The 25,139-nt window shown below is 42.5% G+C and overlaps 1 protein-coding gene across 3 annotated transcripts in view; it reads left to right on the top strand.

The window, feature by feature from the left end:
- The window catches only part of GRK3 (G protein-coupled receptor kinase 3), a 118,620-nt gene that overhangs the window by 74,553 nt on the left and 18,928 nt on the right, over window positions 1-25,139 (top strand). For all 3 annotated transcript variants that reach the window (XM_074321795.1, XM_074321797.1, XM_074321796.1), the window contains 7 exons: window positions 946-1,037; window positions 2,820-2,919; window positions 9,413-9,491; window positions 11,530-11,660; window positions 14,154-14,248; window positions 16,917-17,024; window positions 24,665-24,731. In XM_074321795.1, the coding sequence (XP_074177896.1) occupies window positions 946-1,037; window positions 2,820-2,919; window positions 9,413-9,491; window positions 11,530-11,660; window positions 14,154-14,248; window positions 16,917-17,024; window positions 24,665-24,731 (672 nt within the window). The remainder of the gene's footprint in view (window positions 1-945; window positions 1,038-2,819; window positions 2,920-9,412; window positions 9,492-11,529; window positions 11,661-14,153; window positions 14,249-16,916; window positions 17,025-24,664; window positions 24,732-25,139) is intronic.

Below are 25,139 nucleotides of genomic sequence, written 5' to 3'. Positions count from 1 at the left end.
ATAACACACGTTTTTAAAATCCCTTCTGTCTTCTGCTCTGGGTCTTCCTTATGCTGTTCTCTGCCAGACGGCTTGGTTCCCTCAGGTCCCGTGGTCCCTAAGCATCAAGTATAAAGCCTATGGGCCGGACACCCCCACCTGGCTGTGGGCCTGATGTTTTTAGAGCTGTTTGGGGGAACCGTCAAGAATCTGACCCTGGATTCTCCAGGATATGTACACTAGTAGGCATTTGCTGTTGTCCGACAGCCTCTCACCAGGACTGTGGGATGGTCTGTCTGCCTTTGCACCGTCTGATGCTATGACAACTCCGTGTGAAGCCTGGCATTGCCGAGATATTGACAAAAGGCCGGTGCCTCTGAATAAAGCCTCTTTATATCACCCTTAGTCGTGTTGCAGGCTCACATGCCCAGAGTGAGCCCTCTATTCACTGATGTTATTGATAGAAAATCCACGTGGCCAGCATCTGTTGGGTTTTCTGATCATATGGCCCACTCTTAGGAAAACACAGACGCCCTTGACGTAGACTTATTTTTCTGCCATGATAATTCCTGGAATTGGCCGAGCTGTTCTCAAATGTTAGTCTTCAGAGTAGCTGAAGTTGTTTTTCATTTTGACTAGAAATTTCACAATCACTTCTTTTCAAAGGATGCATCTTGTAATCTAAGATTTATGAGATTGGAAAAGCAATCTGACTTGGCTCCCAGTCTGTTATCCTCCCATTTGCCTCCATTTTGTGCAGTTTGGGGGTGGAACAGGAGGAGGTTCTAGAAAATTTTGCTACCTTGTGCATCTCATCTTTCAGTTTGAGGAAATAGTCATGGAAAAGGCAGATCTACATCAAAGCTGCCATTTCAATAACTTGTATACGTTTTGCATGGGAAAAAATCTTTACAACATAAGTTTTATGCAATTGTATGTTTCCATTTTGTATTTTTGAATTCACAGTTGACCATGAATGATTTCAGCGTCCACAGGATCATTGGACGAGGAGGCTTTGGTGAAGTATATGGTTGCAGGAAAGCAGACACTGGAAAAATGTAAGCTTTCTGCGCTCGTACATTTTGCTGGGAACATGAAGAGGATTTTATGTTCACATCCAAAGAAAATTCCTGCAGAGGTGTATGGAAGCCCATGATCTCGCTCCTGAAGTAGCTTACCTCAGAAAGAAATAGACATTCTCTTCTAAATAGTGACCCACCCATAATTCAGCATATGCGGTTTTAGCTGACGTGCCTTCCATAGATGAAGAGCTGGGGTGCTGATGAGAAGGGTGGATGCCCTACTTGGAGGGTCGGAATCGTGGGGCTCCATCACTCATCTCAGTCCCTTGTCTCATGGGAGGGGGGTGGGGCAATCGGGCACGTGAGCCAGGTGTAAGGGTCTTCTGGAAAGTGAATGGTGGAGGTACTAAGTGTAGGGAAAAGTTTTATTAATACAGAAGCAGTTTAAGTGAACACATTTCTGAAAGCGAAAGAAAATGGAAAAGTGTGATTTGATAGACCCAGGCCTACAAGTTTGATCGAGTGACAGGCGTGTTAGAACAGTGGGCAAGGTGGAATCGTCTGTGAAGCTGGTTTATAAAATCATTGAGTCCATGTCACAAGGAGGAATTGAGGTCCCCGATTCAGTGCACACTTCCCTCTGCTGCCTCAGCATCCCCTGCAGCTTGTCACTCAGCCTCTGCCTGAGTCCGTGCTGGGATCGGGCACTGACAGCTTTGCCCAGCAGTCTTTCCTGTTTTCAGACTGGTCCAGTCGTTGGCATGTTTTTAGTTATTTGGAGGCTGAAATTGACCTTCACTAATCTGTGCCTGTCATTGTTCTTTCTGCTTTGGGGCACTGTGCAGAGTGAGCCCTGTGCCTGGCCCTGAGGTATCTGAAGCCTGGGCTCGTGCTGAGACAGCGTGGCCTAGTGATCCGGAGTGGGGTCCTGGTGTCGGGTGGCTCGGTCACCTTCAGCTTCCACGCTTCCTGGCGTGGGCAGGATTTGTGCCTCTCCGAGCCTCCACGTCTTAGTCTGTCTGTAACGTAGGGATAATAAAGTGCCTACCTTGTTGTAAGAATTAAATGAGATAACATGTTGTGAAACAGAGTTCTCTTACGACAACGTTCTTCCCCATTCTGGACTCGCCCAGTCCATGGATCCTAAATGATACACTTCACTTGTTGCTTGTTACGTTTCACTAAATTTATTAGTTTTACTTCATCATTGCAGCTTGTTGAGATAGTTGGACTATCTAGTCTGTCACGTGATGTGGTAGAAGTAAATCATATCAATTTGTCTCTTCATACACATTTATTATTTCACCTGACTCTCCCATATAGTAGAACGTCTTTCATTTTAGGTTTGTCTGACGCTTTTCTCATAGTTAGGTTGGGGTTATGGGCTCTCGGAAGGAAGACTCGAGAGGTAAAAGGCCATTCTCTTCACATCATGTCATAGCAAGAGTACCTGTTATTAAAGTGATGTATCACTTGACGTTGACCTTGATCACTTGGCCAAGGTCGTGTTATCAGCCTTCTCCGCTGTGAAGTTCCTCTCCCCTTTCTCCTCTGTGCTGTGCTCTTTGAAGGGAAGTCACTGCACAGCCCACACCTAAGGAGGGGGGTGGGTTATGCTCCACCTCCTGGAGGGGGAAGTTGATTTTTTTTCTTAATGTGTCCAAAATAAGGATTTGTTTGCATGGCACTTAGGTGCCATTTTACTTCATTTAAACACTGTCCAAATCTTTAGAAGCTTTCCCCAGTATGGTGTGTATTGTTAAAATCAGTCTAGATACTTTTTCAGTGTCTGTTTTTCAGCAATATTTATGTTTCCAGGTATGCAATGAAGTGCTTAGATAAGAAGAGGATCAAGATGAAACAAGGAGAAACCTTAGCCTTAAATGAAAGGATTATGTTGTCGCTTGTGAGTACAGGAGTAAGTATTCAATTTTGAACGTTACTTTTTGTTGGTATTTGTTTTATATCAGGACAATTGGACAATTTATGTAAAATGCAGACTTTTTTTTCTGGTGAATTATGGGGCTGGCAGTTTTTGGGTAGGTTAGAATTTGTAGCAGGGAACAGTAGCACTTAGTTAATATAAATAGTGTGCAGTTCATATATTATTTCTGTTTGATTTGAGAGTTGGAGAAGTGCTAGCAACCATTGCTAGGCACACCCGTGACTTCTCCCTTTAGTACTTAGTATTTATGATGTCCTTCTTTGTGGAATATGGTTGGAGAGAAGGCTGGCGAATAACTATAACAACAATGAAAAAAACGACAAAAAAGAAACCACTTGAGTATAGTTATGAATTGACTGCATGACTGAGAAGGACTAACCCAGAGAGAAAAAGCAAGAAAGTCCCTGCTATGCTTCAAATGCAAATAGAGAGGAAGGAACTGGGGTTAGTCTGCTTTGAAGTGTCCCCGTGGGGTTGTCCCCTGTCTCCCCATCAGTGTTTCCTCTGAAGGTGACTTTATCTTTTCAGCCCTTGCTGCTTTTTACCTGCTGTGGACTTGGGTCATTTCCGTTTCCAGGACTATGTCTTTCCCTGTTGGATGTTTTATTTGTCTGTCAAGCTAGCGTGTTTAGCTCAGCATGTGGAAAAACAAACTTTGATCCTGTGTCTTCTTTCCTTGCAAAACAGCGTCCCATTCTGATTTCTTTTCTGTTAGTGGCATTCCCTAGTATCAAAGCCCTGGCTTTTATTTATTTGGACAGATGCATATAAAAACACATGCAGAAAAACTCACAGTGCCAGAAACCTGGGCCTGCCAGTGTACCAGTGGGCCCGTTCTCCGGTGTTTGCGGCGGTCAAGGAGTTGGAGGGAGGAAAGGAATGTCACAAGCATGGTAACGCTGTGTAGCTCACATGTGAATTCAATGGTAAACACCGAGCCGGGAAGATTTATATACACCGAGACATGTGGGGGCTCCAGACACCATGGCTGGGTTCATCTTCACCCAAAGGATTTGAAAGAATCAAATTTTCATCGTGAATCAAAGAATCCCTTTAGTCGAGTAAGCAAGGAACCGGAGGCTCAGAGAGGTTAATTTCCTTACCAAAGCCTCTGGCCTCCCTGGGACGCTCGCTCCCCATGTTCCTGTCTCATCATCACGTTATAGGTTCTGTGCTTTTGTTCATCACCAACTTTTATTAAATTGTGGTTCATGTTATGATTCTAGCAGTAGTTTTAATGATTCTAGAAGGGCTATCTGCTGTTGCAGCAAAAGAAGATCATAATTTAGCTCGACTCTAACAAATGAAAATGCCATAGCTGTAAGTAATTTCTAATTATGCGCCTCTACCTCCTAACATATGGACGTTAAGCATTTCAAATAAGAGTTATTATCCCGTGTGTGCGACCAAGTTTCCAGCTGATTGGAATGGAAACTGAACAGCCTGTTCACTGTATTGGAATCAGAATGAGTGGCATTGAATTTCAAGCGTGGGTGTAGGCTTACAGCAGATTTTAAGGGGTTATTAAAGTATTAATTTTTAATGAGTTATCTCAAAGCCTTGGATGTTTATTCTCAAGAAAGCTGTATGGAAAACAGCTTTTGGTATTGGAAAATTATCCGTACAATTTTAATGTAGTGTTTTAATACTTATTTTATTCAGGTGAGGGGGAATGTGGGTAAGCCGTTGTGTAGTTCCTCACCAGTTTACCCCTAAGGGGATAAATTTTATATATTGGGTTATATTGGGCTACTGTTTTGAGCTAATTTAAAAGAATTGTTTATATTTTTCCTTCAAATATCAAAATGATTTAGGTGTTTTTTTTCATATAAATATATAATTTAACCAAAAGACTTGTAGTAAAGTTATTTGGAATTATTTTTGCTAATCAGATGCCGCTGTTCACAGAGTTTTAGTAATCTTCAGTTTAAAATTGCCTCATTAGAGTAAACTTTCAGATCAACCTTTTTAAACATGGTTTCCTACGGTGTTGGCATGCAACTGAACTGCAGTCGGTCTTCATAGTTGTTTTACTGGAAATTTTTTCCCTTTCAATGTCATATCGAGTATTCGCATCCGTCATTCCCCACAGAGACAGTAGGAAGCACTGCTCCTACTTAGACTCTGTAATTCTTGGATAGCAGCAGGGGAAGTGTGCACGTTTGAGAACCAGGGTCAATGTGTCCGTAGCTGGGAGCAGCAGTCGGCACCTTCGTTAAGGACGTCTCTGGGTGGTCATCAGATGTGTTCTTCCTTCATTCCTCGAACCGTGTTTGAGGGCCTAGGTTGTGCCAGGTACTCTACCACAAGGTGGGCGTTCCAAGCTGTGACTTTGCTCCTTGCTTTTAGAGAGCTGCACAGAATGAGAGAAGGTGATCGTGTTCAGATAATCTCAGAAATGTTTAGAGGATTGGAACGTGTGGCAAGAGCGGTGAAGGACGGGTACACGGCACTCGGAAGGCTCGCCGCGGGGGGGAGGCGGCGCCCAGTGCCCCTCTGAAGTTGGAGGAGGGGCCCGCACGTGTCGGGTCCAAGCGCAGAGCGTCTCCGGACCTCCAAAAAGGCTGCATAGCTGGGGTCAGACCTCATGGGGTGAGGAGCACAAGATGAAGCTGGAGAGAGAGGCAGACAGAGGCCAGCCCAGCCCATAAAGAGCTTTGCGGGCTGACATTAAAGATCTAAAAAAAAAAAAAATCAGTACAGCATTTGGAAACAAAATGCGTGAAGTAGGAAGATAGCACGATACACTGTGCAGTTTGAGAAGACTCCCCTGACTGCCATGTGGAGAACTTTCTTAAAGAAGCACTTCATGGTCTATGCTATCACGGTTTTCTACAGAGTTCCTACAAAATGCGAGCTCTTTTGCTCACGACTGGTAGGAAATCGAAGACAGGTCTTTGCTGATGAGCTTTGTTTATGAATCTACCTCTAAAAATTCCTTAGTTCTTATCTACCTTTATTTATCAGGAAGACAGAGCTTCTTAACCGTAACTGTGTTTAGACCTGTGTCGGCACCATTCATTGCAGTGCTGCCTGTTTGTGCACGTCGTTCAGTCCTCGATACTTTGTGTCTCGGACTCCCCATGGGACTCTGTATGGATGCGCCCAGCACCTGAGAGCTGAAGGATTGCAGTCCAGGAGTTCTGTAGAGGGCACCGAATCATGTCCCTTTCACGGAGGGATTTTATTTCACATTGCTACGGGGACCTTGCTTTTAGACGTCGCTTGACGTTGCGAGAACTCTGGAGGGTCAGGAAGCTTGGGACTTGAATCTTGACTGGCTAACAAATGTCTTTGTGACCTTAGACAAGTCATTTCTCTTCATGGGGGCCGTAGCTTCCTTGTCTTTAAAATAAAGAAGTTGGACCTGGTGGTTGTTTTTTTTCCTCAGAGCCCTTCCTACTCTGCCTATGATTCTAAATCTATGATTCATGCCCCATCTTAATAACATGATATCTTCAGAATACTTTAACCGTTTGGCGTTTTCTCAGGGCTGTCGTTAGAAGGGCCACGTACTGTCATGTTGAGAAATACCCGTTGGCAGGCTCTACTTGTCCATTTGGTGAAGTGAGTGGAGTTCCTGTCTCAAGCTAGGAAAGACTCTGGCTTTACTAATTTCTGGGGCCACCCACTTCTCTGTTCTACAGATGAATCGCTACCAGATCAGGAACCAGAGTATGTGGGGAACCCCATTTAGGAAGTGGCAGAATGTGCTATCTTCAGCAGGCTGTTGGAAAGATCTGGTGAAACATAGGTGGGTTCCAAGTGGGACGGTGCCTCCTTCCCAGAAAGTCCACATGGCTTTTAACAGCAAAAGAATAGCAACTTTACTTTACCTATATAAAACAAATAAATCTTAAAGTCAGTAAACACTACCATCTCAACAGAACTCTAAGGAAAACTAGATAACCATGAAATGAATTTTGTAATTCATTCTAGAGAACGTGTAATTTCCTCCAGAAGATTGACGGAAATTGAGTTCAAGTTCATGAGTCTTTAGTGTATAGGAATGTGTTCACTCAAATTTATCTGGATGCCCTTAATCCAGAGGTTTGAATAATGCAAATTCTGTTTACAGATTATTCTGTTGAAATTTGAATATTTTTTTTTTTTTTTGGAATTTAATAATCTTTGTTTCTGTTAAGAAAGTGGATATAGATATTCTGTGCCATTTTTTTATTTGAGTCAGTCAGGTGGCAAGTATTCACTGTATATAAAGAATCTAAATAGACCTAGTTATAGCTCAAACATAGCACTGATGAATTTTCACAGGGAGCACATCTACCCAACACACAGATCATGAGATAGAAAGTTACCAATTTTCCAGAACTCTCCTTGTGCCCCTTTCAGTCACTTACCCCATGCCCAGGCTAACTACTATCCAGATTTCTAGCACCGTAATTTAACTTTGTCTATGATTGAGCTTCATATAAACGTCCTCTCTTGTGTCTGGCTCCTCTCGTTCAGTGTTGCTTGTGAGATTCATCTGTGTCATTGAACGCGGCCGTAGTGCATTCTGCAGCTAAAGACGGGGCTCAGCAAGCTACATATGGCCCGTGGACCAGATCTGGCTGTGGCCTTTTTTGGTGCAGCCCATGAACTAATGTTTTGATGTTTTTAAAAGATTGTAAAGACAATAAGCAAAGAATATATGGCAGAGACTGTATGGGGACTGCAAAGCCTAAATTATTTACTGTTTAGCCCTTCATAGAAAACATTTGCTGGCCCTTGTTTTCTAAATTTTCACTGCCTGAATAGACGACAATGTAAATATTCTACTGTTGGTAGATATTTTGGTTATTTCCTGGCTTGGGCTATTTTGAATAGTGCTCTGAGGAATATGTCGTGCAGTCCTCAGGCTGCACGTAAGTCCAGGTTCCCACGAGGTGAATATCCCAGAGTGGAAATGCTGGCTCACAGAGTTTGCAGGAGATGCTCAGCTTTGGCAGATGCCACCCAACTGCTTGTCAAAGTAGTTGTACCATCATTCTACGCTCCTAGTGGCCATGGAAGTTCCACTCACTCTATACCTTGTCAACGCTTGCTATTGTCAGTCTTTTTCATTTTAGCCAATTCTTGTGAGTTTTAGCGATGGCATGTTGTGATTTTTAATGTTCATTTCCTTGGGGACAGCTGAAGTCCGGCATCTGCTCGTAGGCTTGCGGGCCATTTGATAGCTTCTTATGTGAGATGCCCGTTTAATGATTCTTGTTATTATTATTTGCCATTGTTTCTGTTGGGTTGCTTGCCTTTTTCTCTGTTGATTTATAAGAGTTCTTTATATATTCTTATAGGAGTCCTTTGTGTGTTTAGGGATTGCAGATTACCTTCTCCCATTCTGTGGCCTGCCTTTGTACTCTCTTCATGGTGCCTTCTGAAGAACAGAAGTTCTTAATTTTAGTCCAGTTTATCAATGTTTCTATTTTTAGTGCTTCTGTGGCCTATTAAAGAAACATTTACTTACCCTGAGATCATGAAAATATTCTCTTTTTTTTTTAGAAGCTTTGTTTTATCTAAAGCTACCTGGAGTTGACTTTAGTGTGTGGTGTGAGGTAGGGGTGAACGTTCACATTTTATTGTAGGCTGTCCAGTTGCTCCAGCACCATTGATTGAAAAGGCCATCCTTTCCCCTGCCCCTATTGTGTCCCTCTATCAAACCAGTTGACCATTTACGTATGAGTCTATTTCAGGAGTCTCTGTTCTCTATTCTGTTCCAGTGGCCTATTTGTGTGTCTTTGGGTTAATACCACACCATCTGAATTACTGTTGCGTTATGATAAGTCTTGATATCTGGCACTCTGAGTTTTCTAGCTTTGCTTTTCTTCAAGAGTACCTGAACTTTTCTTGACTGTCTGTGTTTCCATATAAACTTAGAATCCGCTTGTCAATTTTCATTTTAATCAAGATTGCATGGAATCTATATATTAATTGGGGGGAAATTGACATTGTTACAACTGAGTTACTCAGTCCCTGATCCTGATATACTTTTCCACTTTCAAAAGCTAAATCAATTCCACTTTTATTCCCAGTATTTCAAGGCAATAATATAGATAACATTTCATCCCCCCCACCAGCCTGTGGTATGGTTCTTCTCACTTCAGAACAGAGATTGAAATGGATATTTGATCTGCCAGAACCAAAATGTAGACCATCAAAAAGACTAGCAAGGTAGTAATATTTTTCTGTAGGATCTGAGTCTTTTGAAGAAGATGTGTATAGAAGAGTCATGATTGAATCTGAGTGAGAGAGGACCTTTGAGTTATCTGCTCCAAGTAGTACTAGTTGTGTCTCTATGCATTTTATCATGTAACTAGATCCGTTTTACTGTTCAAGTTACCACATAGGTATCTGCTCAACGCACAGGGTGGTGGCATGGATGTAAAAATCTATAGATGATGTTTGGTAGTAAATGTGCTTCCAGGAAAGCGCTTGCTTTTCTTACAAATTTTTGTTTTTTTCACTCTAGGATTGTCCTTTCATTGTCTGTATGACCTATGCCTTCCATACGCCAGACAAACTCTGCTTCATCTTGGATCTGATGAATGGTAAGCAAAACCTGGGAAGTCTGGACACACTGATAGGCTTTGCCATGCTGTTAAATCTCAGCTGCAGTGATCTAGGCAGATGGGCAGTTTGGGGCTTTCAGATAATTGGTTTCCCTCTGAAGTTTAAGGAAACCTTTTACTCTTCAATTTTTAGCTAAAAGTCATTTAAAAATGTTAACTGTAGTTCCCCCTCCAACTCCCCCCACCCCCCGCGGCCCTTCCAGTCTTGCCACAAGAAGTTGCATTTTCTAGAAAAGACTTTCATAAAATTCTTAATGGTGAAACTTGATTTTCTGGAATGCAGCTGGCCTAGATCTTTAATTAGCTTCTTTCCTGACCCTCAACTTTTAGGAATGAAATCTCATAAGAATATAGGTTAAGGATAGAAAGGTATTTAAATACCAACTTGGAAGGATTTTAGCCCAATTATCTGTACCTTTAGCCCAGATCCACTGTGCATTGATCTTTTAAACTATGAATGATGACCCTGAGAATGCCAAAAAAGTTTTAGCCAGAAAAATAATTTCTAATACTAGAAAGTGACATGGTATAAGTATTTTTAGTAACTTGAGCTGAAATAAAAAGGCATACAGAGTTCAACAAATGAAATATCTTTTTTGAAGTTCATGTGACGTTTTATTATGTTTTGAGTGACTTAAGACCGGGTCTGTCCAACAATATGAAGGAATTTCACAGACATCATAATGAGCAAAAGAAGCCAGATATAGCGGCATCTGTCCTATACGATTCTGTTTATGTGACTGTCAGAACAGGCAGACCTCATTGATAGTGAGAGAGGTGAAAATAGGGGTCGCTTTGCCTAAGCAGGGCCTGGGACCCGAGGTACCTACTGGCAAGGGCACCGGGGAGCCTTGTGGGATGCGGGAAATCTCTTACATCTTCATCTGGTTAGTGGTTCTACAGAACACGTGTGTGTGAAAGGGAAGATGCTTGTAAAAGCCAGCACAATAAAGTTAGACACACAGTCACTTTTATAGATCAATAGAATGTTTTTCTTTACAATTTGTAAAAAACATTCCATTACTTTGTTGGTGGATTTTTTTTTTTTTTTTGGCTCTGTAACTTTAGGCCGTGTGATTTTTCTGAGATTTCATTATGAAAAATTTCAAACATATAGCAAAGTGGAAAGACTTTTTCTGGAGCCACCCAAATACCAACCATCTGGATTTTACCTGTTAAAATTTTACTATATTTATTTACATTAGCCAAGATATGGAAGCAACCTAAGTGTCCATTGAAAGATGAATGGATAAAGAAGATGTGGTACATACATACAATGGAATATTCCTCAGCCATAAAAAGAATGAAGTCCTACCATTTGCGACAGTCTCAATAGACCTAGAGTGTATTATGCTAAGTGAACTAAGTCAGAGAAAGACAAATACCATGTGGTTTTACTTTATATATGCAATCTAAAAAACAAATGAACAAACAAAACAGAAACAAACTCATAAACACAGAGAACATTTTGATGGTTGCCAGATGGGGGACGGTTAGGGATGTGGGGGAGAAAGGGAAAGGGATTAGGAGGTACAGATTGTCAGTTATAAAAACAGTCGCGGGAATGTAAAGTACAGCATAGGAAATACACGGTCAATAGTATTGTAATCGCTATGTGTGTGTCAGATGGGCATTAGACTTATCAGGCTGATCAGTTTATTATATAAACATCACTGCTGTACACATGAAAATAATATTGTATGTCAACTATAATTGAAAAAAATTTTTTAAAAAGAAAACATTTTTACTGTATTTCCTTCATCAACTATCTATCAATACGACCAGTTTATTCATTTACTTATTGTCCACAGAGCCAGTTGCTGAGCCGTCTACTGCGTCACTACACATAGGTTGATTCAGTTATTAGACAGGACTTAAGTAATCAAAGCAGATTAGCTGATCCCACCCTGTGATGGTGTGTCTGGGAGGGTGCAGCTGTGTGACCAGCCTGAGAACTTTGTTTTATATTGTTCATATTGTTTTATGTTTAAATTAAATTCTGCCCGTCCGCTTCCAGGGGGCGATTTGCACTATCACCTTTCACAACACGGCGTGTTTTCTGAGAAGGAGATGCGGTTTTATGCCACCGAAATCATCCTGGGGCTGGAGCACATGCACAATCGGTTTGTTGTGTACAGAGATTTGAAGGTAAGGCTGTTTGACACACTCTCTGTGTCCTGGCCCTGAGCAGTAGGCGTTGTGGTCAGGGCCCTCCAGCTGTCCCCTTCACTTCCATTGTCTGCTGTCATTTTCCTGCTCTCGGCCTGATGAAGTCCTCATCTATGGGATGTCAGGCTCTTCCAGACTCTTAACTCAGTTCTAGGTAGGAACTCATGTCCGTCCTCATCGTCACTGTCACCTGGGTGCCGGCTACAGTGCCTGGTGCAGCGCAAACACTAAGTCAGAAATTGTAATTAATTTATAAACAGCGGAGTAGGAAGTTTTGGGTGTTGCCCGTTTTACAACTAATTGTAATTCAATTAATGTTCACTAAAGCAACCTATTTGGTCAGGGCTCTGTGTTAGCACTAGAGATGTACAGAGGTGACAAGCTGAGAACATCTGTCTCATGGGGCTTATACCCTGGGGAAGCAAGATGCGGAATGGCAGAGTCACGGCCCATGGGGCGCCCAGCTGATCGGAGCACGGTGGGCTTGCTGGTCAGTCTGCAGAGCTTCCCCCAAAGGCCACTGTCAGAGCTTCACATTGTCTGGAGAGCACCTTACAATCACAAATCGATTTTTAGATCCCCAAACTGTATTAGCCCCGCATTGCTGGGCTTGGGCTTCTGTTCTTACTGTCTTTGAAATCTCACTGGACTTTGGAAGCAAGTAAATAAAAAAATAAATAGTAAATTAAAAATTAATTTAAAAAAGGAAAAATTGAAATCTCACCATTTGGGACAACATGGATGGACCCAGATGGTATTATGCTAAGTGAAATAAGTCAGAGAAAGACAAATATAGTAGGATTTCACTTACACGTGGAATCAAAAAAAAAACACAAAGAAAAAAAAACCAAATGAATAAACAAAACAAAACAGAAACAGACCTATAGATAGAGAGAACAAGCCGGTGGTTGCCAAGGTGGAGCGGGTGAGGGTGGGGTTAAATAAATAAATAAACAAAATCTCATTGGACCTGAAAAAATAAAATAAGTATTCTGAGTTTTTCCGTTCCAGACCATGGTGCTTTGTCCTGCGTTCTGCATTAATGAGGGAGTTAGGAGTTTGCTCAGTGGTGCATCTGTGGTGACACTCATCTAGCCAACAGTTTGAAGACAGGGATAGAGATAAAAGGGACCATGACAAAGCATAGAAATGATCATGCAGATATATAAATGGGTAAATAATAATGAAAAGAAAAATGACAGGACTGACAATTTCCCGATAGGGTGAGAAGACTCGAGGGAAATGTGTTTGCCTCCTATCTCAGATTCCTTCTTGAATGAACCCAAGATAACCAACTGAAATGTACGGATTACATTCTTTTCTCCAAGGAGCAAATATGTTTTAATTTCGCTTTTAAACATTACCTTCTAAAAATCTGAAATATTTTATTTTTGAGCATATAATTTTTTTCATAAAATACTTTGTAAATGTTAAGGCTTTCTTCAAAACTAAGAATTATGCCCTTAGTTTTTATACAAACATAAAGAGGAAAAAATGTATTTTCATTGAAGTAGAAATAATTAGACACTAGTTGGCACATGACATTTTATTTTCTCATGTGAGTTTTGCAGAAGAATAAAATACATGCTGGAAGCCCAGGAAGTGCTATGATGATACATTTTAATTTAAATCTATAACTGGTTTCTAATCGTCTTCATGCTGTATTTTTCTAGGCTATTTAATAGGCAGTGGTATTATTTAATTTCTATTCCAACTTAATTCTAGTTACTCATGATTATTCATGCTTCAATTTTATAATAGCATGCCATTATTTTTATTTCAAGCAAAACAATAGTTGCTCTCTAGCAAAAAATATTATGAGGATGAGTGTAATGTGCATTAGGGAGAGGAGCTTTGTTTTACATGGTTATGCTGACTAAATCTAATCTTAATGGCTACATCCCTCCAGACCTGTGGTCAAAACCGTATTCGGTCATTTGGTAGGGCCCTCTGTGGATTAGGCACCAGTAAACGGAGGTGACCTTGATTGGGAATGGTGGGGCACCTTGGAATATTTTGATTTCTGAGGTCAGTGTTGGTGCATTCTTGCAAGATTCCTCTCTGTGCTGCGCTGCGTGGCCTCGTTCTCAGAAGTTGTTAGAGTTCCCGGAAGCCATGAAGTTGGTGGACTGCCCCCCTTTGTTCTGGCTGGAATGCAGTGAGAAGAAAATGCTTTTGACCTCTGATGGACTTTGGTCACAGCCCGCCCGTTACCTGCCCCGTGTTTCCTTTTCTAAGGAGTAGAATCCTTCGTTTCTGTTATCACCACTTTCCTGCTAAAGTTAACATGAAACATATCACTCTCCGTATCGTGCCCTCCTTGTTTATGATAATATAACGCTAAAATTTGTGTTTAGGAAGAAACTACAGTAAAATAATCAATAAGCTGTCAAGCACGTTTAGTAGTAGAAGTTCTCAAAGCCCCTGTGACATTTTGCGGACTCTCAAAGATCGTCTTCTCTTTCTCTTTAGCCCGCAAATATCCTCTTGGATGAACACGGACACGTTAGGATATCAGATCTCGGGCTTGCCTGTGATTTTTCCAAAAAGAAGCCACATGCGAGTGTGTGAGTAGTATGACTGTTCTCTCTACTGCGACTCGTTTCTTCACTCAGACTCCAACCTGGTCACCTGTCCCCCCATTTTTTCTTGCCAGTGGTGATTTTCAACGCCGGGTCCGGGAAGAGCCCATATCCTGGGTTGTGGGAGAGGAAATAAGAGCCGTGTGCTTTTTCTCACTGTCTGCGGGGAGCGTGGATAGGTTCCCAGTGTAACTGCACAGGGGCCAGTGGTCTGTGGGAAAGGTCGGGGCCCCGGTAGCAGACCTGAGTCCATGCTGGCTGTGTGACCCTACGTCAGTCATTTCACCTGTCTGACCCCTCAGTCTCTTGTTCTATAAAGGAGAGGTGATAGTAAATCTCTGGAAGTTGTGATCAGGGTAAATGAAAGAGCCTGTGTGCCCAGTGCAGAGGCAACTGCATAGAACTCGCCATGAAAGGCCCAGGGGTCATGTTCTCTCCATTGACTTTTTCCTTCCTTTTCAAAACGGCCTGTTCTTTTTCTGAAGAGAAATTGGAATCTGTTTTTTGTTTTTTTAATTTAAAAAAACAAGAAACCCACAAGTTATCTACCTGCAGTTCAGGCTTTTCGTGTGGGTCTGTTAACTAGATTTGAGGAATCTGTCAGCCCTCGACATGACCATGTTCAGGAACCTCCCTGACACACAGCCCTCAGCCAGCACCTCCCCACTCGGGACTCTCAGCTGCGTCTGGCGGTGACTGTGCGTGATCACTGCATGTCGACCCTGGCCTAGGGACTTCTCTGAACCTGGATTTGTTCAGATGACAGCAGGAATGTCCCAGGGCTCCGCAGACGCAGAATGGAATATGTATAGGTTTTCATTACAATCTCTTTGGTATCAGTTTATCCAGGTGGAAAGTATAGGCAGGTGTGTCGTTTGTGGAAAAGCAGATGACTTTTGCTTTATTTTTTCTCTTTAAATGTATCATTCTTAACACCGAATCTTTTAAAATTACATTTCATTGAATCTCTCGTGCTAACACTCATCTCTGTGTCGAATGGTCTCAAAGAAACGCCTCGGAGGCTCATTTCATGCACCATGCAGAAAATAAACCACAGACACTTCTTTTTCTGGGCCTGGAAGTAATGTGGTTCTGAATTGTAATACTTCATGAGGGACTGCGTTAAACCAGAATTGCCTTTCAAAGCTCTGATCACATGTTAACAACGAACAAACAGCACCATGTCTGTAAATGTTTCTCTTTTTCTACAAGAGTCTGAGCTATGGTGAGAATAGCATAGCATTTGGCCAGTACTTTACAGTTATTAGGCGAGAACCTTGGTTGTAGGAGCTTCTCCCAGGAAGTTCGTCAGACGTTTTCCAGAGAGGCATTTGAATTTTTAATGCCACAGCTGTTTGGTGTGCTAGTTTTTTCCATTTAGTGCAGTCGCAACCACTTATGATTCCAAGGCCTTGTACAAGTTAATCTTCCAAGGGAGTTAATGTTCAGATACGGGGTCATTTGTTTCCTCATTGAGCTGTGCCCACGTTCTGCTGTAATTTGTGTGTTAGCTCTGAAAGGTGGGCTGTTCTCAGTATTTGAGCAGTATGTGTAAAGGGGCAGGATTGGGAAGATTGGTTTCCATGTTTAAGTGATGATGGTGAGGCCACTACTTAAAAAGTCTAAATGCGCAATGAAATACTATATTGGTCAGGAAAGGAGGCTGTGGAGCCTGCAGATTTGGGTTTGAATACTCCTTTCAAGTTGTGCCAACCTCATTTTTCTCCTCAGTAAAGCGGAGATAACAATGATATTTACTCCACGTGACAGCTGTGAGGGTGAAGTCAACTGATTAATACAACCAGTGTTTATTCACCACTGGCCGTGTGCTAGGTGCTGGCAGTGCCACGGTGACCAAGACAGAAAGGATCCCTGTCCTCCTGGAACGAGCAGCCCAGGGAACTGCACAGAAAGTGACCAGTGTGTGGGGTGGCAGAGCCAGTAGCCACAGCACTGCCTGTGTCGTTAAGTGAACATCAGCTGTCCCAGGCATGCATGGCTAGCTGCTCTGAATATGTTGTCTCCACAGAAACCCCACAGGTCATAGGTATAATTATCTATTTTTGATGGTTCAGAGAAATTACGTGACTTGAACAAGGTCACATATCGGCCCATTGTGGGGCCAGAATGAAAATCCAATTCTGTCTGACTCCAAGGAAGTAAGTAGCCCCCACCTTAGCACATCCAAGGGTAGGTCCTCCGCACGGGAGGGGGGCCCCACACAGGAGTGGATGTCCCCACCCTGCTGAGGTCCATAGCACTGTGCTCTAGTCGCCTGGCACTGTCGCCTCCCTCCTTTGCCCAATGCCACACATCGCCTCAGACGAGCTCTCAGTCGGGCAGGACTAGCTCTTCAGAGTTGTATCGGAGGAGGACTCACGAGACTCAGATTTCACCTCCTAGACTGTGGACTATTCCTCCTGTTTATGTTGCTGCTTTATTTATATTAATTCCTATGCTGATTAAGACAGAAGAGGTTGTTTCCCCACTGGGTGTTGGACGATTCATGTTTGTATGGAAGTACTGTTGTCCCCTGTCCCTTGTTTACAGTTGTTGCCATTAAATGAATGACCCCGGAACCTCCTGATAAGCTGGGAGTATTTTAAAAGGTGGGCACGTTCTGATAACTGCATGTACACTTTCTTCTCTCTAGTGGCACCCATGGGTACATGGCTCCTGAGGTGCTGCAGAAGGGGACAGCGTATGACAGCAGTGCTGACTGGTTCTCGCTGGGTTGCATGCTTTTCAAACTTCTGAGAGGGTGAGTGAAATGCATCCTTTTAGTGCTGTCACCATGGCGTGTACTAGGGTCAAAATCAAAACTTTAGACTTCATTAGACCCTAATATTAACTTAGATCACACAGTGATCTTTAAGCCACATGCTCATCTAGACAATGACCATGGATCTTTCTGCCTCATAAAAGTGAGAACTTTGTTCCCATGAGATCATACGAGGTCAGACAATTAAGTTCACGAACTCATCCTAGACAAAGTGCTACATACCTCACTGCTGAATATCACTACAGTCACCTTCCAAGTACTCCCCTTGGCAAGCTGTGCACCAATGCCAGCGCCTAGTCCACCCTTCAAAGACATTTTGGAACTCTTTTTCTGGAATGGCCATCAGAGCTGTCATTCTATTACCCTTGATGACCTGAATGTCATCAAAATGTCATCCTTTCAATATTTCCTTTATCTTCGGGTAAAGAGATAAGTCATTGGGGGCCAGATCAGGTGAGGAGGGAGGGTGTTCCAATATAATTATTTGTTTACTGGCTAAAAACTCCCTCACAGGCAGTGCCGTGTAAGCTGGTGCATTGTCGTGATGCAAGAGCCATGAATTGTTGGTGAAAAGTTCAGATCGTCTAACTTTTTCATGCAGCCTTTTCAGCACTTCCAAATAGTAAACTTGGTTAACTGTCCAGTTGGTACAAATTCATAATGAATAATCCCTCTGATATAAAAAAAAAAGTTAACACTGTTGCAACAAGTTCGCGAACTTATTGTAATTGTCAGACCTTGTAGACAGAAACTAAGCTGTTTCTCATTTTTGTTCCATACCACGTAGGAATTATAACACAGTTAAACCTAAAGTAAGACTGTTTTGAAATATTTCCATTGATGATCCTTATTTGAGAATAAGTGTTATTTTAAAATGTCAGTAATTGAAGGTAGGATTTTTTTTTTCTAGAAATTAATTACTCATGATTGTCTCGTGAGCTTAAAGCATTTTGAGGGTTGCAAAAGAGGATAATGCCATTTTATAACTGTGCATTTATTTGTAAACATGCTTAAATTACTTTGTTTTTTAAAACACAAAAGTGAAATTATGTGATTTTTTTTTAATGTGTGTTATACTTGGCCCTTAGTTCTAAACTATCAAACATGGTGAAATAGAGTGAAAAGATGATGAAATGAAATACGATCTCATATAGAACATTGAACAATTATTAATATTTCCATTTTAAGATTTTTTAGCCAATTTTAATAGAGAGCTTTAGTTTTTAAAATACGGTTTTGGTTATTCTCCATTCACAAAGAGACAAAAAGCACTTGACATTAAAATTTCCTATTCCGGATTCTCCCTCTGATGTTTTGCCTACGGATGCACAAGGCTGGTCGTTTACTGAACTTTTCACTTTTCCATTGGAAAGCCTCACTGAGCACCATGCATCTTCTTATATTTCTCACATTCTGGAGGCTGGGTGCCATGTCTTCTCCCCAAAGTGGGCTCTGAGCACCCTTGCTGCCTCCTCAGGCCTCTGATAATCCAGCTGTTCTCCACTCCCCGTATTCACTGGGGAACTAGAATTGTATTATTGCTTAGAGAGTCAGGTCCTGTTGGTCCTGAATTGAATTACTGTATCTGTGGAGCCTGAATGGTCTTAATTCATGTCATCAGACGAGCTGACCTAATTAGAGAGCTCCTGCAAGGCAAGCCAGAGAAAGCCACTTCCACACAAGACATCCTTCCACCCGGAGGAGTCATTTATGCCCCATGAGTAAGTACTTGCAGACACGCCAGGGTCTCTGTTTGGGTCTCCACTGGACATAGGGTTGGAGATATGGAATCCACACATGCAGATGTTTGAGATGATTAAAAATGAGAAAACTGCAGTAGCTCAACCGTTGAACACATCAATTCATGATTCAAAAATCAACAGTAAAATTTTACAGGGAAACCTGCAAAGCCTTGCTTTTAGGGCCTTGTTCACGTCTTTGTTTTGTTTAATATTGTTGTTCTATCTGCTTATGATAATGTGCATGTGTATAAATTAGGGACAATCTGTCATAATACGACTTTATTTTTAGAAGACCCGAGGGTTTTGTTTACTAACTCTGTATAATCTAGCATTATGATTTGTGGTTAACAACGTGAATTCAGCCTTATTTGGCCATAATTCAGGTTTGGAGTGCTGAATCAGAACGTAGTCATTCCTTCGTGAAGTCCTTGATCAGGCTTGGTTGAAGCATTATGTTCTGTGTGGCTCGTGTTATGAGGGGTCTTGGCCAATGGTCATGAGGATGGGATGGGATGGGTGAGGAGAGATGAGACAAGAGCTAGGAATCGTGCTTATATGGGAAGGTTGAAGAGCTGGGTCAGTGTTTCGGGGAGCCGTAATAATTGGCTCCAGCTGTTGGAAGGCCCATCTTATTGAGGGGGTGGAATTCATGCTGTATAGCTCCAGAGGATTAGCATTTTAGGGAGGGAAAGCATTGAAGTTTGACACAAGAACGTCCGTTCAAGCATTTGAGCTGCCCAGTGAAGGTGTGTCCTGCCTCACAGATAGCAAGCTCCCTGCTGTCCCTGTCTGGTGACCATCTGTTGAACCTGAAATGGAAAAATATCTTTCCAGTGTGTAACAGATCGGAGTAGATGAATCTTCCCTACTGGGATTTATGGTCTAATGTCATTCTTTGTGTTGTTCACAAGTCATTCACAGGAAAGGATATGGCACTAAAACCAAAGAACAGGGAAATATTTTTTTATTTAATTGATTTAAATTAAATTTGGTAAGCATTTATTGATACCTACAATAGGTAGGAGACTGTGCTTGATTTTGGGGGGAAAGAAAGGAAGGGAGAAAAGGAGGGAGGGAGGGAGGGAAGGAGGGAAAGAGGGAGTCAAGAAGCCACATACAAGCCTTAAGGAACTTGGAGGAGCGTAGACAGACACACACACACAGGGTTATGAGGCAGATGGGCTGTGCTGACTTACACAGCAGCAGTGTGCTTGGGGTGCGCAGAAACGGGGCCTCCAGTTGTAACTGGAGAGTAGGGCCGACTTCATGCTGGAGATGGTGTGAGAAGTCAGCCTGGAAAGCTGGGATGGCAATGGGAAGACTCGGGGCCGGATTCGTCATGTTTCCTGTGGGGAGGGGACAACACGGAGTGGGTGTCTTTCCCCTCAGTGACCCACGAGTGGTGGTGGGTCCGCCCTCTGCCAAGAGCGGAGGATGGACTGGGGCGACAGTAGCCTAGAATCCATGCTGTGCAGTTGGGGCTTTGTTCTTGAGGCCCCGGGGACTGAGGCTTTGGCGCAAGGGAGGGCCACGTTAGGTTGTTGTTCGGTTAGAGGACCTGGTGGCCGCAGGGAGCACGGCATGTTGGAGGGCAGACCCGGGAGGCGTGGGTAAGAGCCCAGGCAGAAGGCCAGGGGCGCTTGGGCCAGCCCCCGGTACTGGAACCAGAAAGGAGGCCGGTGACGTGGCGGTATTGTATTATAGTTAGAGCTAACGCTGCTGCAATGATTTGGGGGTTTTTGTTTGTTTTCCGACGGATGCTTGGGTGTGGAAGGACAGGAGTTTAAGACAGTGCTGGTTTAGATTCAGGGTAGATGGGAGGATGAGGATACCATTACCAAAGCCAGTGGTTGTACAGTGTCAGTGGTTCTTACTAAGCTGGTAATACTGAGGCCCGGCCCTTCAGAAGCAAAGTGCTGTGACGGGGTCTGCAGGAGGCGGGACTGTGCCCAGAACCCTTCATTCCCTCAGCTGTAAATGAGCAGATAATGGCACCTGTTTCACTTTCTCACCAGATTTCAAGTGGGAAAACCTTGAAAGTATGTACAGAACCATCCTATACTGTTCTTGTGCACTGCAGAGAGGGGAGCCCAGGTAGCTGTCTCTTCTCCGGCATGAGGCTGAGGGAGAAGAGCCGTGAATGCAGGGCGTCCTGGGTGCGGGTTTAGGGAGCAGCCTGTCCCCTCGGCACCCTGGCGCTCACAGGACACCCACAGTGTCGGTCCTCAGGGAATGAACCAGACGCTGTGCCAGCCACGACCTGGTGCTCGTCCTCAACCCCTGGGTGCTTGGCAATGCCTGGAGGCAGTGCTGGTTGTCACATTGTGAAGAGGGTTACTTTGGGCAGCTAGCGGGCAGAGGTCAGGAATGCTGCTAAACGCCCTACAATGCCCAGGACAGTCCCTGCTGCCCCAACAAAGAACGACCCAGCCCAGAAGGTCAGCAGCGCTGAGGACGAGAAACTGCTCCGAGCAAGACTCTTCCCCTCGTCCCACATCTGTGCACTCAGGTTAAACCTGGGTCCCAAGGGTCTGTTTCGCTTCTATTCTCTGATTGAATACTTCTCACACTGACCAGTGCGCCCCACTGCTTCTGCTGTGACACCCCTCAGCACCCCTCGTCTTGTCTGGGCACCCTAGAAGAAGACTCCAGGGCGTGGGGGAAAGGAGCCTGGATGTGAGAAAGTGGTCCAGACCGGAGAACGTGTTCACATGCCATCACTCACACTGATGGACTGAGCCATTCAGAGGCAACGTGTTTGGGTGCCGGTCATGACTTCCACTTCCGAGGCCTTTGTCAGATGCTGAAGAGCATCTGGGTATGAAGATACATCCTCGTTGCAACTGTGTGGAACTGCGGTCATGAGCCTCAATCTGGATTTCAGATGTCTCTTAAAGGAAAGAATCAGTGTGACAATAGCCTTGATCTCAAGCTTGTCACCACTGATTGTCTATCCCCAGAGGTGTCAGACACAGGGAGAGCACCCAGGGGGTGGTCTGGGGAGAGATGAGCTCTGCCTGAGGTTAGTGAGTTTGTAACATGTTGGGGAAAAAAGGAATGTGTATAAATATTTGACACCTATTGGATTAGGTTCAAAACACATATTTTTGAACCTAAAATATGCCATCTTTTGGGTGCTCTAAAATTAGTATTTAATGTAGGAGTTTTTAATCACTTGTAATTATAAAGGTATTGTTTTGAACTCATTGTTTCATTGTGAACGTGAGTGTGTGTGTGTGTGTGTGTGTGTGTGTGTGTGTGTGTGTCTGTCCATCATTTATCGCACCTTGAACGATTTCCCAACTTGTTTGGGGGAACTTTGCAGCTCTCCCACTCTGTCTTTCATTCAAAAGCCATGTCTGACCACTGCCCATGCGACTTTTGTTCCCCTAACATTCCCTGATGCGGCCAGAATGTTACATGTGCCGTTGGGAGAACTTGGCTCAGGCTCGAAGCTGTTGACAGGCCTGTCGCTGTTTCCTATTTAAAGCGGGCTGCCTCCGGGAGCAGCTGCCATCACACAGGATCTGGGAGCACCACGTGCCTCCCCTCCGAATGGAGATTATTACTATCGTAGGTTTTCTTTAACAGTTTCCAAAATAGAAACAGACTCTTTGGTTTTGTTCACAAAGAATAATCAAGACTACATTGGAAACAGATGTGCACCAAGATTTTCACTTGAAAGACCAAACTTTCTCAGCACTACCACACAGAATTGAAGAGCTGCAGTGCACTTCCTATGGTTTCTTCTCGCGTCTGACACGGGATAGCTCTATTTATAAAATGGGATTTGTCGTGATTGGGCCCATGTGCTGGGAATGTTTTTGGCACCGCTAACATTAACTCCAGTTCCCTTGCAAGCCTCCCTCTGGTCTCATGAAAGACTTTTTAAATTTAGCACAGAGTGTTTCTGTCAGAACACAGCAGTCTTTCTCTCCTAGTGCCAGGGCACGGCCCTTCCTTCCGGCGTCCGAGGCAGGCCAAGTACATGGGGTCAAGAACAGGGATGGGGTTCTCCGCCATTGCACACAGGAGCCCATCAGAAAGATCTGCTGAAACGAAGGGGAGCTTTATAACGAATGAAAATCCTTTTTTATACATCAAGGAAGTCTGCGGGGTGGAAGCAGCTGTGTCGAGCAGAGAGACCGAGGTTTTAGTAAGATTTAATCAACTTTTATTCCTTTTCTCTTGAACTGTGCACATGTTCATATCTCTGTGTGTTTTTTTGCATAAAAGAATGACGCAAGTATTTTTTAAAATTATAATATCCTGTAAATAACAGATAGATATTGTTTGCTGTTACATTCTATTTGCTTTTGCAATGCAATAATTTTACATTTTTCTCCTTGGAAACAATTAGGATGAAAAAAATATTTCCAATCAAAATCTGTCTCAAAGATTGGTGTATGTTTGCTTGGAACTAATTCACCTTGTTTAGATTTATTTTTTCAAAGTAGTATTTTCAAGAGATGGAAATTACTTTGTATGATAAGAAAGAAAATAAGGTGTTAGAGTGCCCTCTCTTGTACAAACTGAAAATTTATTGAAGATAATAAATGCTATGAAATGGAATAACCTTGTCAAGAGATTATTCAATGCATAACTTAACTAATTCACTAGGATGGCCCGATCAGTAGCAGTAAATGGCAGTGCCAGGATAAGTGGAATTTGAGTTCTTTTTTTCCAAATCCCATTGATTTATGTATTCAACATTCCAATCCATTTTGTAGAGGTAACTTGAAAATATTTCATGTAATATCTGGCCTCAGGGTATGTTATGTGTACCTTATAAGTAAATCTATAGGATTAGTAAATTTACAGGCATGTCTTACTATAAGAAAATTCAATCATATATGTCCCTTCTTTAATTTTCAAATAAATAAATAAGGCCCTGGTTTTCTAATTTGCATGTTTACTGGTTTCTTTTAATGATAAGATTTCCTTTAAAAGCCAGCTTCTCCAGAGTTTAAAAACGTGGTAAAGAGTAAGAATAATTTGTTTTACAGAGTTTATCAAGCAGACATTTGTTTTATAAAGATTCATCTTTATTATTTTCACAAATGATTTTCATATCGGATACCTACCGTATATGGCCCTTGTCTTGGCTACTAGCATAAACAGTATTTTGGTTGTTCTCGTCACCATTTCTGTGAAGTATGTGGCATTCTGCCCCATTACAGATGAAAAAATTGGTATTGAAAGTTTACATGACTGGCTCGCAGCCAGTAAACAGCCACGTCACAGCTTGAACCCAGATTTTCTGACTTTCACGTCTGGGGTCTCCTTAAGTAAATCGTGACTGAGTGGCCCCAGAACTGGAAGCTCGGGGGGCACAGGGGTTCATCTGTCTCTGTTGTCATCAAAGGAATGTATCGCTTAGAATTACTGGTTTCTGGGGGGGGGGGAACATGTTCAGCTTGGTCATGTTTTGGTTTGACTACAGTTCTTGGGTTGTTTGAGGGACTAATAACTATTTTACTGAAAAAAATCATAAATGAAAATTATTACCTCAAACACTAATGTGACAAATATTGTATAAATGACCTTAATTTTCAGGACTACCTGTTAGCTAGTTAATTTTTCCTAATGATATTTTAAACTATCCTTTGGAATATATTTGCTAAAGCATATTTTAGGGGCACGACTTCATGGACGAGAGGATGAAGCCATTCACATAAGCATAAGCCTTGCTCTTTTGGGACCTAACATATCTGAGCAACAGTTTTTCTCAGGAAATGATAAATTCTTCTGGCTTTTGTCTTTCCATGGTTTTGAATGAACAGTGACAGAACATAATGCTTGACCCAAATATTAGTCAATGATATGTGCTAAGTTAGCTAATACCATATTATAACATAATGTTCTTGATTTCCACAGACACAGCCCTTTCAGACAACATAAAACCAAAGATAAGCATGAAATAGACCGGATGACACTCACCGTGGTAAGGAGATTAAAAACTCTGTTTTTATCCCCATTCGTGTTTCCGTTACAGCCAACGTAACAATGTGCTTTCTTAAATAAATGAAAACACCGTCCCTAGAAGAATTTCTAAAGGAAAAATTAATGGAAATAGACAGCAAGGCAAAAAAAAAATCAAGATTTGCTAACAATTAGTCAGAGAAAGATATAGAAAATTGAGAACAAAACTAAAGAAATCAAAATAAAAGGGGAAATTACTGAGATGCAGAAGAGCGAGTACACCGTCTGATCCTTCTCACCTGGCCCCAGCCTGTGGGTTGGCTCTGAAAATGATTAGTAACCGTTTTGTTTCTTTAGAGTAAATATTAACTTGTGATGAGTCTGTAATTTTCAACGCTGTCCTTATCCAAAGTGGCCTGTAAGTCTGGTT

Source organism: Rhinolophus sinicus, linkage group LG16 (assembly GCF_036562045.2).
Source record: "Rhinolophus sinicus isolate RSC01 linkage group LG16, ASM3656204v1, whole genome shotgun sequence".
Classification (NCBI taxonomy): domain Eukaryota; kingdom Metazoa; phylum Chordata; class Mammalia; order Chiroptera; family Rhinolophidae; genus Rhinolophus; species Rhinolophus sinicus.
Note: the sequence above shows the minus strand (reverse complement) of the source record. Positions and strands in the feature narration are given on the sequence as shown.